The sequence below is a fragment of the Gopherus evgoodei genome, chromosome 12 (assembly GCF_007399415.2).
Source record: "Gopherus evgoodei ecotype Sinaloan lineage chromosome 12, rGopEvg1_v1.p, whole genome shotgun sequence".
Taxonomy (NCBI): Eukaryota; Metazoa; Chordata; order Testudines; family Testudinidae; genus Gopherus; species Gopherus evgoodei.
Genome location: NC_044333.1, coordinates 19,446,073 through 19,458,291, shown reverse-complemented (window position 1 = coordinate 19,458,291; position 12,219 = coordinate 19,446,073). Strand labels below are relative to the sequence as shown.

At 39.5% G+C, this 12,219-nt stretch overlaps 1 protein-coding gene across 5 annotated transcripts in view; it reads right to left on the bottom strand.

Annotated features, from left to right (window-relative positions):
• Positions 1-2,108: 2,108 nt before the first annotated feature.
• Positions 2,109-12,219, bottom strand: part of NETO2 (neuropilin and tolloid like 2) — a 45,236-nt gene continuing 35,125 nt past the window's right edge. For 3 of the 5 annotated variants that reach the window (XM_030581699.1, XM_030581700.1, XM_030581697.1), the window contains exons 8-9: positions 8,161-8,274; positions 2,109-6,299 (exon numbers count right to left, since the gene is read on the bottom strand). In XM_030581699.1, the coding sequence (XP_030437559.1) occupies positions 5,719-6,299; positions 8,161-8,274 (695 nt within the window). In that variant the 3' untranslated portion in view covers positions 2,109-5,718. The remainder of the gene's footprint in view (positions 6,300-8,160; positions 8,275-12,219) is intronic. The other 2 variants (XM_030581698.1, XM_030581701.1) reach the window with 2 other exon arrangements.

The following is a 12,219-nucleotide window of genomic DNA, read 5'->3' as shown; positions in this document are numbered from 1 at the left end:
GATAAAACAATTTCTCTATAATACAATTCCAGACATTAACTGCCAAATAATTGATTCATTTATTCTAATCTTACTATATTCATGTTAGTTTAAGGGGAGAGACACTCTTGTGTCTCAGCTTTCCTTTCTTTAAGATAGCAAAACATTTTAAGAGGAAGTAACCCTGGGAGCTCTGATATCTGTGGGGCTCACCTGCTCTTTTATCTGACACCTTGGGGCGGCATGCCGTGGGGGGCGCTCTGCTAGTTGCTGGGAGGGCGGCAGGCGGCTCCGGTGGACCTCCCGCAGGCGTGCCTGCGGAGGGTCCGCTAGTCCCGCGGCTCAGGCACGCCTGCGGGAGGTCCACCAGAGCCGCAGGACCAGTGGACCCTCCGCAGGGACGCCGAGCGGCAGAGCCACTGTGATTGGGGCGGCGAAATGGCTAGAGCCGGTCCTGTGTGGTGGAAAGGTGATTTTGTGTTCTGAAACCAGAATTTTAGCACAGTGCTTTTAAACATTGACAAACATCTGAAAAACTGTGATGCCAATCACATGGTTCAACTGTTGCACCTCCAGTCTCCCTCCCCAAATACCTATGTGGGAAGAGTGTACCAGGATGAGCTTGAGGGTCCCTGAGTGCAGTCCATGACTTTTTAGCATATATATCTTGATCTGTCTTCAACCCCTACCCCATCCTTCCAGCTTAGATTAATGAGTAGGTGGAGATGGGCATAGGGGCCTTTTTGGTAACTGCTACATGGGGGAATACACTAAACCTCTCCTAGCCCTGGAGGGGGGAGAAGCTGTCATTCTATCTCTTTCCTCCTCCTGCGTCATGGTCATATGTCTCTCTTTCCCACCTACTCTTCTGCTACACTTAATTCTTCTTCTATGTTCCCCCCCCCCCAGTGTCTTGTCCCGAGTCCATCCTCTGTATTCAGTGGTCATGTTTTTCCTCCTTTTCCAGTATACTACCCCTGACATTCCTCTTTGCCCCGTGTTCTCCTCTGCGTCTTTCCGGCTTGTTGTGGGATAGAGTGTGAGGCTGTTTTCTTGTGACAGCTGCCCCAGCCAGGACAAAGCAATTCTAAAGTTCAGGTAAAATCAGAGAGGATTGCTTCTACAATGTGACCCAGTTGAAGTGGTTTTCAAAAACAAACCTTTTAGGCCAGACTGTGAGATTTGAGGAACTGAGGTCAAGTAACCTGGGCTGTAACAGTAGAGGTGGTAGAGGGAAATTCCATGTGTCTACAATCTAATCTCTTCAAATTGGTGCATGTCTCCAGCCCCTCTGAGTGGGTGTTCTTAGGGGGTGGGGGGCAACGCTTGCTACCCCCTTCTCCCTTTGCACCAGAAGTGCTGTGCAAAGGGGTTGGAACAGAAAAGAGAATTTGGCCTCATGCATTTATGTACCTACTATATCCACTCCTAGAGACAACCACCCTTACAGTTATGGAAGAGGAGCCAGGAGCAGTAGGTGACTGTGTGTGGTGCAGCTACCAGCCAAGATCCAGTGACTTTAAACATTTATCTTGCAGTGTGTATGTGCTATGTACCTGTTTGTTTTACCACAGCACTTTTCTCTCCCTGGTCAGATCAGATCCATAAACAACATGCATTTCTTTGATTAACCCCCACCCCAGTAAAAATGACACCTTGATAATAAAAAGACATACAAAGACAGGAGGTCTTCACTTTGTTTGTCTCCAGGCTTGATTTTATAGGATCAACCAGGCATATAGAAATTAAGTTATTTTATCTGCTGTATTTTGGATCATCATCAAGGGCTGGATAAAGGAGAACAAGTTGAGAATTCAAAAATGATTGTTAGTGCTGATCTATAAAGCAGATAGAAAACAGATTTAGTTAAGCCGATTCTGCAAAATGGAGTGTAGCAAAAGAAACAATGAAAATAGCCTTTCACTTTGATGGCTACACTAATCTCATATTGGAGACAAAATACATAGTGTACTGGAGTCCATTTTTATCAGCATTTATCCTCTACGGGGCAGTTAAGAGGAGAGAAAATATCATCACAAAAGCAAAAACCTTGCTGATATCAGTTTGTAGCACACAGCTGGCTCATGAACTGATAAAACAAAATCACATTCAAAGCAGGAACAGACAGATGACTAAGTAGATTTTTTTATAGATAAGTAATTTACAGCTGTTAATACTACATACATTTAACTGCTCCAATGGGTTACAGTTAGAGTAGTCTTAACTTGTGTACGGTGTAACTTGTATACGTTTGGCTTTGTTAGTGATTGGAACCTTTCATTGGGTGAAATCAGCAAGCTTTGAGGTGATACATGGATTTGTGTTGAAAGCAGGTGAGAGTAAGTGGCTTTGTCTGAATTTTGGCATGAGTATATTTGCATCTGAAAAGCAGAGCTGAAAACAAGGGAAGATCACAGTTGAATAAAATATTTGCATGAGCCCTTCTGAATTGAAGTTTCTCAATTTCACACTCCTCTAGTCTCAACTTCACTTTGGCTTTTCAGTCACCAGTGACAAGTACTACTTGGACAGTGTTGGTGGAGCATATAGGCAGTAGAGCATGAGATATTTGCAGCACTTTAGCTAAATAGGAAAGTTGAGTAATCCACCCATGCACTGATGTATGATTTATTAAGACTGGAAGTGTCTTTTCCCTATATCACTGTTGATACATAGGTCTTTGCACAGTTAGGAAAGTCACTAACAGACGGATAAGGTAGGCTTTTCAGTACATAAAAATGTGAATTTTAGCACAGATGTTCTTATAAAGAGTTTTTTATGCAAATCATAGCTCTTCTCTCACTTTAATTGGGTATTGAATGTATACTGCTCCTTTGTCCTTAGTACACAGGATGAAGACCATGTTCTTCTGAAGCAAGAAAATATCATTTTTCTTGTATAAATTAAAGATTCCTGTGATCCTTGAAATGCTGCAGCAGTTCAGAGTTGGTCTCTGTGTCAAATTTGAGTTGACCCTGTGGCACTTTAGTATCATGATGAATCATAGCTATATACAACTCTAGATACCTGCATGCACCTCTGACAAGAGTCCTGGATTGTTCCTCTTATATATGTATTAAAGGGTAAAAAATTGTAGGGCCAGTAAACAAGCAGTAAATCATGCAACAGACAGTAGCAGTGTGATGTTTAAGCTATCTCAGTAACAAGGTATAGATTGGGGTGGCCAAAATTGTGGCTCATAGAGCCCCCTGCCCACACCGGCTCCATTTTCCACTTACCAGATTTAGGACCTCTGCCTTGCAGCAGGATGGGGCTTTTGCCCAGCAGGGAGGGCAGCTTTGGGGCTTCAGCAGGTGCCTCCTGTGGGGCAGAAGGCCCAAGCTCTGGCAGGTGTGCCCTGGTTCTCGAATTTCTGAAGACTGTTGGGTGCAGCTTGGGGGGTCAGTAAGTTTGGCCACCCATGGAATAGATGGCAGTATCACAGGTACTACTGCTCAGTAAATGTTGGCTTTTTAGTGATGACTGCTCACTGTCTGGGGAAAATCATATCTGGCCAAATTCTGATGCTGTCTACATACATGAAACATGTAGTGAGAACAAATCAAAATATTGCAAAAATGAGTGGATAGGAAAGACAGTGGGAACAGGGCTGTGTGATCCTTTAAGTTGTAAGCATCTGAAAGGTTGTGCTGTTTTTTTTTTTAATTAAAGCCAAAAAAGACTTATCACTAACCCAAGATACTGGATTCTTTTTTCAAATCCCTGTTCTCAGAATTCTGATTGGCCCCAAAGAGAAATGCTAAGTGGGTATCAGTGTTTTGTTTCATGGGAAATGGAATTCAGGCTGAGATAATTACTGTTATTTTCTTAAGACAGCTGAAAATCTTATGGATAACATTTCAATGAATGTCTGCACTCTCATTTACTGTCCATCTCTATTAGGTAAACTAAGCCTGATTGCATTGCTTTGATAGAAATGGTATGCGCAGTCTAACAGATGTTCTGATTCTTGGATTCAGTATCAACTTCATCTTGCTTGTAATAAAGCAAAACAGAGAATGAGTGTTCCTAACTTTAACTAAACACCATTGCTATAAAGGAACAGAAATAATAGTTTTGTTTGCCACCATCACATCATACCTCAGCAGGACACCAGCAATTAAGTCTCATTTGTTTTAATCTTAAAAAGGAAAATATGTTTTACACACATTCCCAGCAATTGATATGTCCTTGCAGTGCAGAAACCTCCAGTAACTGAATTAAATTTCATTGCAGTCAGCACAACAAAAAACTGATCCTGTATTAAGACAAAATTATCATATGTCCAGTAACTGAGAACTGTAAGGTCACATTTAGTGAAAAAGTAACAGTTCCTGTGTAAACAAACAAAAAAAATAAATCCAAACAAATCAGGGAGTAGAAAGGCTACTGTATGTCATTAAGTATTCTTTACAGGTTACACTGTACACACCAAGCACTGACTTGTTATTCAATGCTGCTAATGGGGACACTGAAAGAGGCTTACTGTACAGGTGTTAAATCTTGATTTAATAAACAGTTTGTATTAGTATCAAATTATATCAAGTCTAAAAAAATCCATTAGAACTGTTATTTTACAAATTGTCTTGTGCTGTAAAAAACAAGGTCTAACCTGCCATTTAAAAAATATGAAATGTGCATTTTTGCACCATGGACACAAGTGCTAGAAAAATGTGATAGTCTTAAGTGCTAAAAGGTTCATTCAGCTACTTTCAGATTTCTCTGTCCTCAACAATTTCATACACCTTAGTTATCACATAGATCTCAGTGTAACATGTACCAGGCTTCATCCTGTACTTTTTGTGCAATTAAGACACCAATTGAGTATTAGGCCTAGATTTCAGTGGGGGTGGGAGGGTGTGCGTGCGCGCTGCATAAGGAATATAGCATTAGGATCACTACAGGAGACAAATATATAGAACAGTCAATGGAGTTTCTTTATGCATGTAATAGGAAAAAAGACAGAGCCAGAGTTGCATGGCTGTAACACATAGCAGAAATTGGCCCACCCTATGCTTTTGAAAATCTACATCTTCTTGAAAGATGCCATTGTGTAAAGTCTGTGTCTAAAAAGACATACTTGACAATTGGGTTAAATCTTATCCACAAACTGCGAAAGCCATATATTCCCAAAGATACTAAAATGAATATAGCAAAGATAATACTGTTAAAAGGCAACAGACCATTTCACATTTCTCACAACACAGAGACTAAGGAGCCAATAATTAAAGGCAGCAATATAAAAACTAGTCAAGATGCAACAGGTGGATGTAATATAACTCGTCTTAATGGGCACTTACCACGGTAACTCTAGCTGCAATTTGATAAATTATGATAAGACATGTCAAAATAGGTGGTGCCTTTAACCACTTATTTACTTAAGCTAGTTAAAACTGTTGGCCTGAAAACCAACTATTTAACCAAGGAAAAGAAATAATATCAAAGGGAGAACAGAAAAATAATCTAGTAATTGTCAGATTTAGTTAAAAATATTCTTAATAGTTCCCATGTAAAATCTTCTTCTGTTGCTCAATCGAAGTGGCAGCTTGTGGGGGGATGAGGGCAAAGTCCACCACTGCAACAATTATTGGTTACGAAGATCTTTTCTTTAAAAAAAAGAATTGGATACAGTAAGCTAAAAAGTGTGTATACCTATACACACTACAATAGTATATTTATATATACGGTGTGCATGTCAGATACACAGCCACACATACCAATTTCACCTTTAGCAGGAGATTAAAAGTCAATAGATAATGAGCCTTGTGCAGCATCCTCTCGTCCTCTCACATAAATTTCACAAGGAATCTCCTCCATCACTCTGTCTTCTATGACCTGCTCAGGGCAGTCATGGGCCTGTTTAAATGTGTAACTACTTTTCTTGAAGGTGCTATTAAATGTTTTCATTGGCTGAGGTTGCGCAAAATCATTGCGGAAAGGAAGTTCCATGGAACTGAGGTTGGTCCTGCTTTGTTTTATACTGGAAGCTTGAGAGCCACAGTGATGGTCATGAATACATCTCGAAGCAGTAGAGGAGCGTCTCATTTTCTGATAGTTCTCAAGTTCTTCTGATAAGTCAGCCAAGTCTGTAGAAATCTCTTTATCCCTTAATGAGAACAGTTCATAATGCGGCGGATCAAATACTTCTTGGAAGCCGGTTTTATTAAAAGCAGTTTTGCAGGCCATAACCTTTTTGCGAGGCTGCTTTACTTGCACCAGAATTGAAATTATGAGAAGAACCAAAACTATCCCTGAAGTAATGCCAATGATGGTTCCATGAGTTTTGGTGATTTGTTCAAACAGTCCAGTTTTTTTCTTCTCTACAAAAAAGAGAAACGGTTGGCTTTTGAGTCTAACATGTCTGATCAGAAATAATTCAGTAAAATTTGAGGTTAGACTTAAATCTTTGTATAAAGATAATGGAAAGTGAAAATGACAGAGCAGGTCATATGCTGAGGTCATTCATGTGGGTACAAATGTCTATTAATTAAGCACTGACTCCAGTAATGGGCACTGCATCCCTGTGAGCGAGAGCAGAATTTGGCTCTGTATGTTTTAAGCATTAGTCCTGACTCAGACAAAACTCACTGGTTACAATGGAGTTTCATCTCATACTGGATGAGCAAGGACTGCAGGACTGAGCCCACTGAACAGCGTGCAATTTCAGGCAAGTTTTCTATGCTGAGGAGCATGCACTGCTCGCGTAAGTGGTGCTATTTTCCCTGAGGTTCAAACAAATATTCAAGAGCAGAATATGGCCCATAGTTTTTGGGGAAAGAAGTTACCTTAGAAATGTAATGAAATTACAGATTTGGGGGATTTGCCACACTGAATAAAATTCAATCCGAACACCTGATACTTCAGAGGCTGGTGGAACCCTCCCCTAATCCAACAAACCTATTTAGCTGGGGTGTGGTTTCCTTCCTGACCCCTGTGGTAACCAGTTTACAGTCTGAAAACTAAAATTTGATTAAACAGCATATAATTACTTTAGCTTGCAGAGCTACAAATGCTCATACACAAAGGGCCCAATCCTGCTCCCACTGGTGCCCATGGCAAATCTTATTGATTTGAATGGAGGAAAAGCAGTCCCCAAAATGTTCTTGTCCTTTAAAAAACAATATAAAAAAATCCAACTGTACTATTTATCTTGACTTCACTGGATGGCTTCATGACTGAACTAAACTGTACCTACGTATTGCGTTGCAAGTTATTTAACAGTCCACATAATAAGATGAGTTAAAAAAAAGTTACTTGATAGCACTTCCTATGAAAGTACACAAGATGGCAGTATTTGATTACAGCAGGTTTCCCACACTTGGAGACAAATTTCTAGCAATTTTTTGCTCTGGAAAAAGTATTTGTCCTGGATGACTGAAATATGTATGAATACAACAGAAAATTCATTAGAAAACAGTAAAAATATTTACTGCTTTCTGGCTTGTTTTTTTCCCCTCTATGTTGCTACATATTAAGGATTCTGTTCACAGCTGAAGCTAAAATATTGTGGGTAATTTTAGTACAGCACACAGTAATTAAAAATGCGGGGCAAGATAGTATTGCTTTAAGCATTCTAAGAAAGGTGTATATTTCAGAAAAGCACCTGTAGTCAAGGCAAACATCTCAGAAAATCATTTCTGATTAGGCATGTGTATAATACTTGCACAGGCAGAGCTTCAGGTGCAGCAAACTTGATTTTTATTATAGAAACTTGGGGAGCCACTGATCAGTTTTGTTAACCGTAATAAATAAAACAAAGATGCTGTGACATGATACATTTTAGCTTAGTGTGAAAATAATATAAATGTAGTTACTAACATAAAAGGGGCCTCCTTCAAAAATCAAGGATTTTTCCCTGCAAAAGCATCAAGGTTTAGGAATAGATGGTAGTGGTATAAATCAGGCAAATACAGGAGCATATACTCAGTAAGCCCAATGTTCTGTGTAAAGTTTAAAATATACTTTGTGAAGGGCATGAGATGTTCAGTTATAGGGCAGGCACATTCTTCAACCCTGTTCGTAGGCCTCTTGGTTTTAAATTAAAAATTTGGAACATCTCCCTGAGTTTAGAAGAACTGCCGTCTTCAGCACATTTGCAGGAGAAGATGTTTTATGACTTTCTAAATGAAAGGCTAACTGACAATCCTGGATCACCAAGGTTATGCTTTGCACTATATTCACCTTTGCAATGATTTTCATCCCAAGGGTATGCACAGTTTTGAATGCCATTGCAGACCAAAGAATTATTGATGCACATGTTGCTATGGCAAAAATAAGTGCTGCCTGAACATGGAGCTGCAGGAGAGAAGAAAAAGCAAGTTAAGAGCTCAAAGTGCACAAAGTCTGGGAAAAAGCCTTATTTCTCAGTATGCATATTCATTCTTTCACTGACTGATCTAAGATTTCACGTTAAATGAGTTTTCCCCACATATCCCTTATTAAATAGCTTTTATATGCCCATTTGGGGTTGCTTCTGGATGCACAAACAGACTATGAACAAAACAGTACTGATCAAACTGGTTAGCAATAAGAGCCATACGCTGGGTGGCCACTCAATGCACATGATGGAAAAAGCTTCTATCCTCTTAAATGCCTGTCTTATAGCATTATATTGTACTCTGAATTGCTTGTTGATTATTTAGATTGCAGTAGTGCCCAAAATGTGCCATATGCTTTCCAAACTCACAAGAAGTCAGTTTTTTCCCTGATAGGGTGACCAGACAGCAAGTGTGAAAAATCCTGACGGGGTGGAGGGTAATAGGAGCTTACATAAGAGACCCAAAAATCAGGACTGTCCCTATAAAATCCAGACATCTGGTCACCCTATTCCCTGAAGACTATACTTCCTACCTGTATAGGATACCATAGGTGCATCATGCTTTACAGATGAATGACACATGACAAATTCCTGCTCTGAAACATGAAAAATCAAGGGGAGATGCTGTGTAGGTCTGAGACAGCTGAAGTTCCTACCCTTCTTCCAGCACTTCCAGAACCTAGGCTGTTAAGTGAAGGTCAAATTCCAGTTCCTGCAGACTGGGACGGAATGAGTTCCCCACTCGAGGTCCCTTTCCTAAGAACTCTCTTCTCTTGCCTCAGGAATTCAAATTTTGGCATTTTCAAACAGAACATCCCTGCTGCTACCAGCCATTGAGACAGTCCATATGAAGCGAGATGTCGCTTGGCCTTGGACTTTGTAGATTAAATGAATAGAATCCAAAAGCAACCGGGAAGCTAGTACCAAAAAAAAAAACCAAAACACCTTATATAGCTAAAGTGGAGATCCACTGGTGGTGGTAATAAATAGTAGCTTGCAGCACTTCTATAGTGCCTTCCCTCTGATCTCAAAGTGCTTTATAAACATTTAGAACTGCTTGTCAGGTAGGCACTAGTAGTGTAAACACTAACAAACCTGCCACCTGTGACTTGATGGTTATTGCTATACTGTATAGTGGTCATCTGGACCTTCATGATGAAAGAGGTGAACTCCTGCTCATGAGCAGGCCCATTAGAGACAAGAGAGGATCCAAGGGAGACCAGCCTTTAGCTGGCAGCTGTTTATAAGAAATTTGAAGAAATAAATGGTCTCTAAAGAGGATTTTAAATTTCTATCATATTTCATGCCCTTGACATTAGAACAGTGTCAAAGCATCCATTTTCAGTATATATAGCATTCTTTCTGCTTTAGGACATTGCTTTTGATATTCTACCCAATATACAGTGTGTGTGTTCCATTTTTCTACATCAATAATGTAATATTTACACACTAGCGATTTCTGTATTGCTTGAAGTCAGTTACATATCACCATTGATTTTAATGTAAGGACAGTGGTGTACAGCTCAGTAGTTCTAATTCTGTCCAGGAGGTAGTGGCCTGTCTTGCCCATTTATTACATATTTCCCAGATAACTCATGCGTGAGCATCTGGGGTTCACAAATGCAGAGGTGAATCCAAGGGGTGAGTGATGGAGAGGATGGCAAGTAGGAAAAAAGAGTTCTACCATATCTTCCCCTCAGTTAAACCCCTGGGCCCTAATTGCTTCAATTGGAGTTTTGCCTGCAGAATTAATGGAGGTTTTAAGCCTATATTTCTTACCTCTCTAAATTTGCCTTCCTTAAAACTGTCTTTGTACTGCTGCTTCATGCGACCCTATTTCTTACTGTGCTGAATTCCACAGGCTCATGCACAGGGCTTCTGAGCTTTATTTTCATGTTATCAATCGGTTCCTCTATATTGGAAAGAAATAGATCCACAGAGGATCCTGTTTGTAGTCTCAACTCTTTGAATCATAAACCTTTTGTCATACATAATTTAGCAACTTCTCAGAAGATGCATGTTACCCAATTTTTAGCTTAGTAATTTCAATATTTCTAAATATCAGTTGTTTTACACCTTTAGTGGGTGTTGCAAAAATTGAAATACTTGGAAAGTTCTTTGAGATCCTTTGAAGAACAATGCTTTGTAGTAGTATTAATTCATGGGAAGTTGTGGAGGAGAGGCTTAAGGCAGTAGAGGAGGAAGGGAATATTAGAGCCATTGCCTTTTCAAAGCAACTTATACTTACCCATTTAATTTCTTTTTACTATTAAGTTTGAATGTGTAGCAATTTTGAGCTAATATGCAAAAGAGCTGAGCACCCAACAGTTAAGCATCCAAATAAGTGGCCGAATTTTCCAGAAAGCTTGCTCTCGTTTAAGTGCATAAATAAGGGCCAGTTTGTTCTCAGTGGGAGATGCTGGATCTTGAGCTCTCTTAAAATAAATGAAGGGCCAGATTTTCAAATGCCAATAGTGAAGAATAAGGTCCCAAGGTTTTTGCCTCCTCAAACTCTGGCTGCTTAACTACAGTAGAACCTCAGACTTATGAACACCAGAGTTACGAACTGACCAGTCAACCACACACCTCATTTGGAACCGGAAGTATGCAATCAGGCAGCAGCAGAGACCCCCTTTCCCCGCCCAGAAAAGCCAGTACAGTGTTAAAATGTAAGCTACTAAAAAAATAAAGGAAAATTAAAAAAAAAATTGACAAGGTAAGGAAACTGTTTCCATGCTTGTTTCATTTAAATTAAGTCTTAACTTTTCAGAACAAAAATGCTGCTTTTAAGTTTCAAAGCTGTCTTAAGTCAATTTTCAGCTGTTTTAAGTCAATGTAAACTTTTGAAAGAACAGCCTCCATTCCCAAGGTGTTTAACTCTGAGGTTCTACTGTACTTAACTAGTTGCTCCTTCATTGGAAAGAGAACCTGTTCTCATGCTAGTGTCCAAGTCACACCTTACATGCCCTTCATCCGGAATGACAGAGGATAAAACTCATGCAACTATAGTACTTATGAATTTGAAACTGGATCAGCTACTTTTCTGGTTGGAAACATGGAGGTTAGACTGGATAGCACCAAGCACTGAATAGCGCAAATAGAAAAAGACCTTAAGTGATTCAGAGTGAAAAATGGGGGTAGGTATCCAGCATTTCAAGTAGCATATATAAAGAGAAAAAAATTTGCCAATTAGAGTGGAAATGTTGGAGATCCAGATCAAAGCTAACACTATTAAGCTTCTTGGACAGAGCACATGTGGACGGAAGAACTGACTAGATTTGTTTTAAATTTAGAAGAGATAAAATTGACCACGTACTCCTGCAAGATGTAATTTCTGGAACACCAAAGAGAGTAGTTGTTGGATAGAACTGAATGCTTTTTGAGGGAAGAATAACTATGGGACATAGCATCAGACCAGATTTTGATGAAAACTGAACTTTTGTAATATTTTCTCTCAGCCATGTCATTTTGAGGTTCACTGTAAGGTCTAAAATATAAATGATGAATGATGATGAATGATGAATTTTAAACAAACATTCTCTTTCCTTTTTCTGTCCCTAATTTTTTTTAAAAGCCTTTTTGGTTTTGAAATATGTACATACCTAGAACTGAGTTTAAGTCCTGGCAAAGGAAACTAATCTCTTTATTCTTCCAAGGAAGATCAGTTGAGTACCATGCAGTTTACTGCAAATGGAGAACGGGGAAGAGTCTTTTGAATGAGAATTTAAAAACTGAGGTTGACTTTGAAGACCTTGGCATTTTTCCTCAACAGTAGCGATTGGCCCTAATATACTTAGCCAAAATTTCTGGAGACTCTAATAATATTGGGCAACTAAGAATCTGGTTTATCCCCCAAGTCCTGGACATCCTGTAAGTGAAATTGATTTTTCATGACATGTTCAGTTTTCAAGTAGCTATGAATC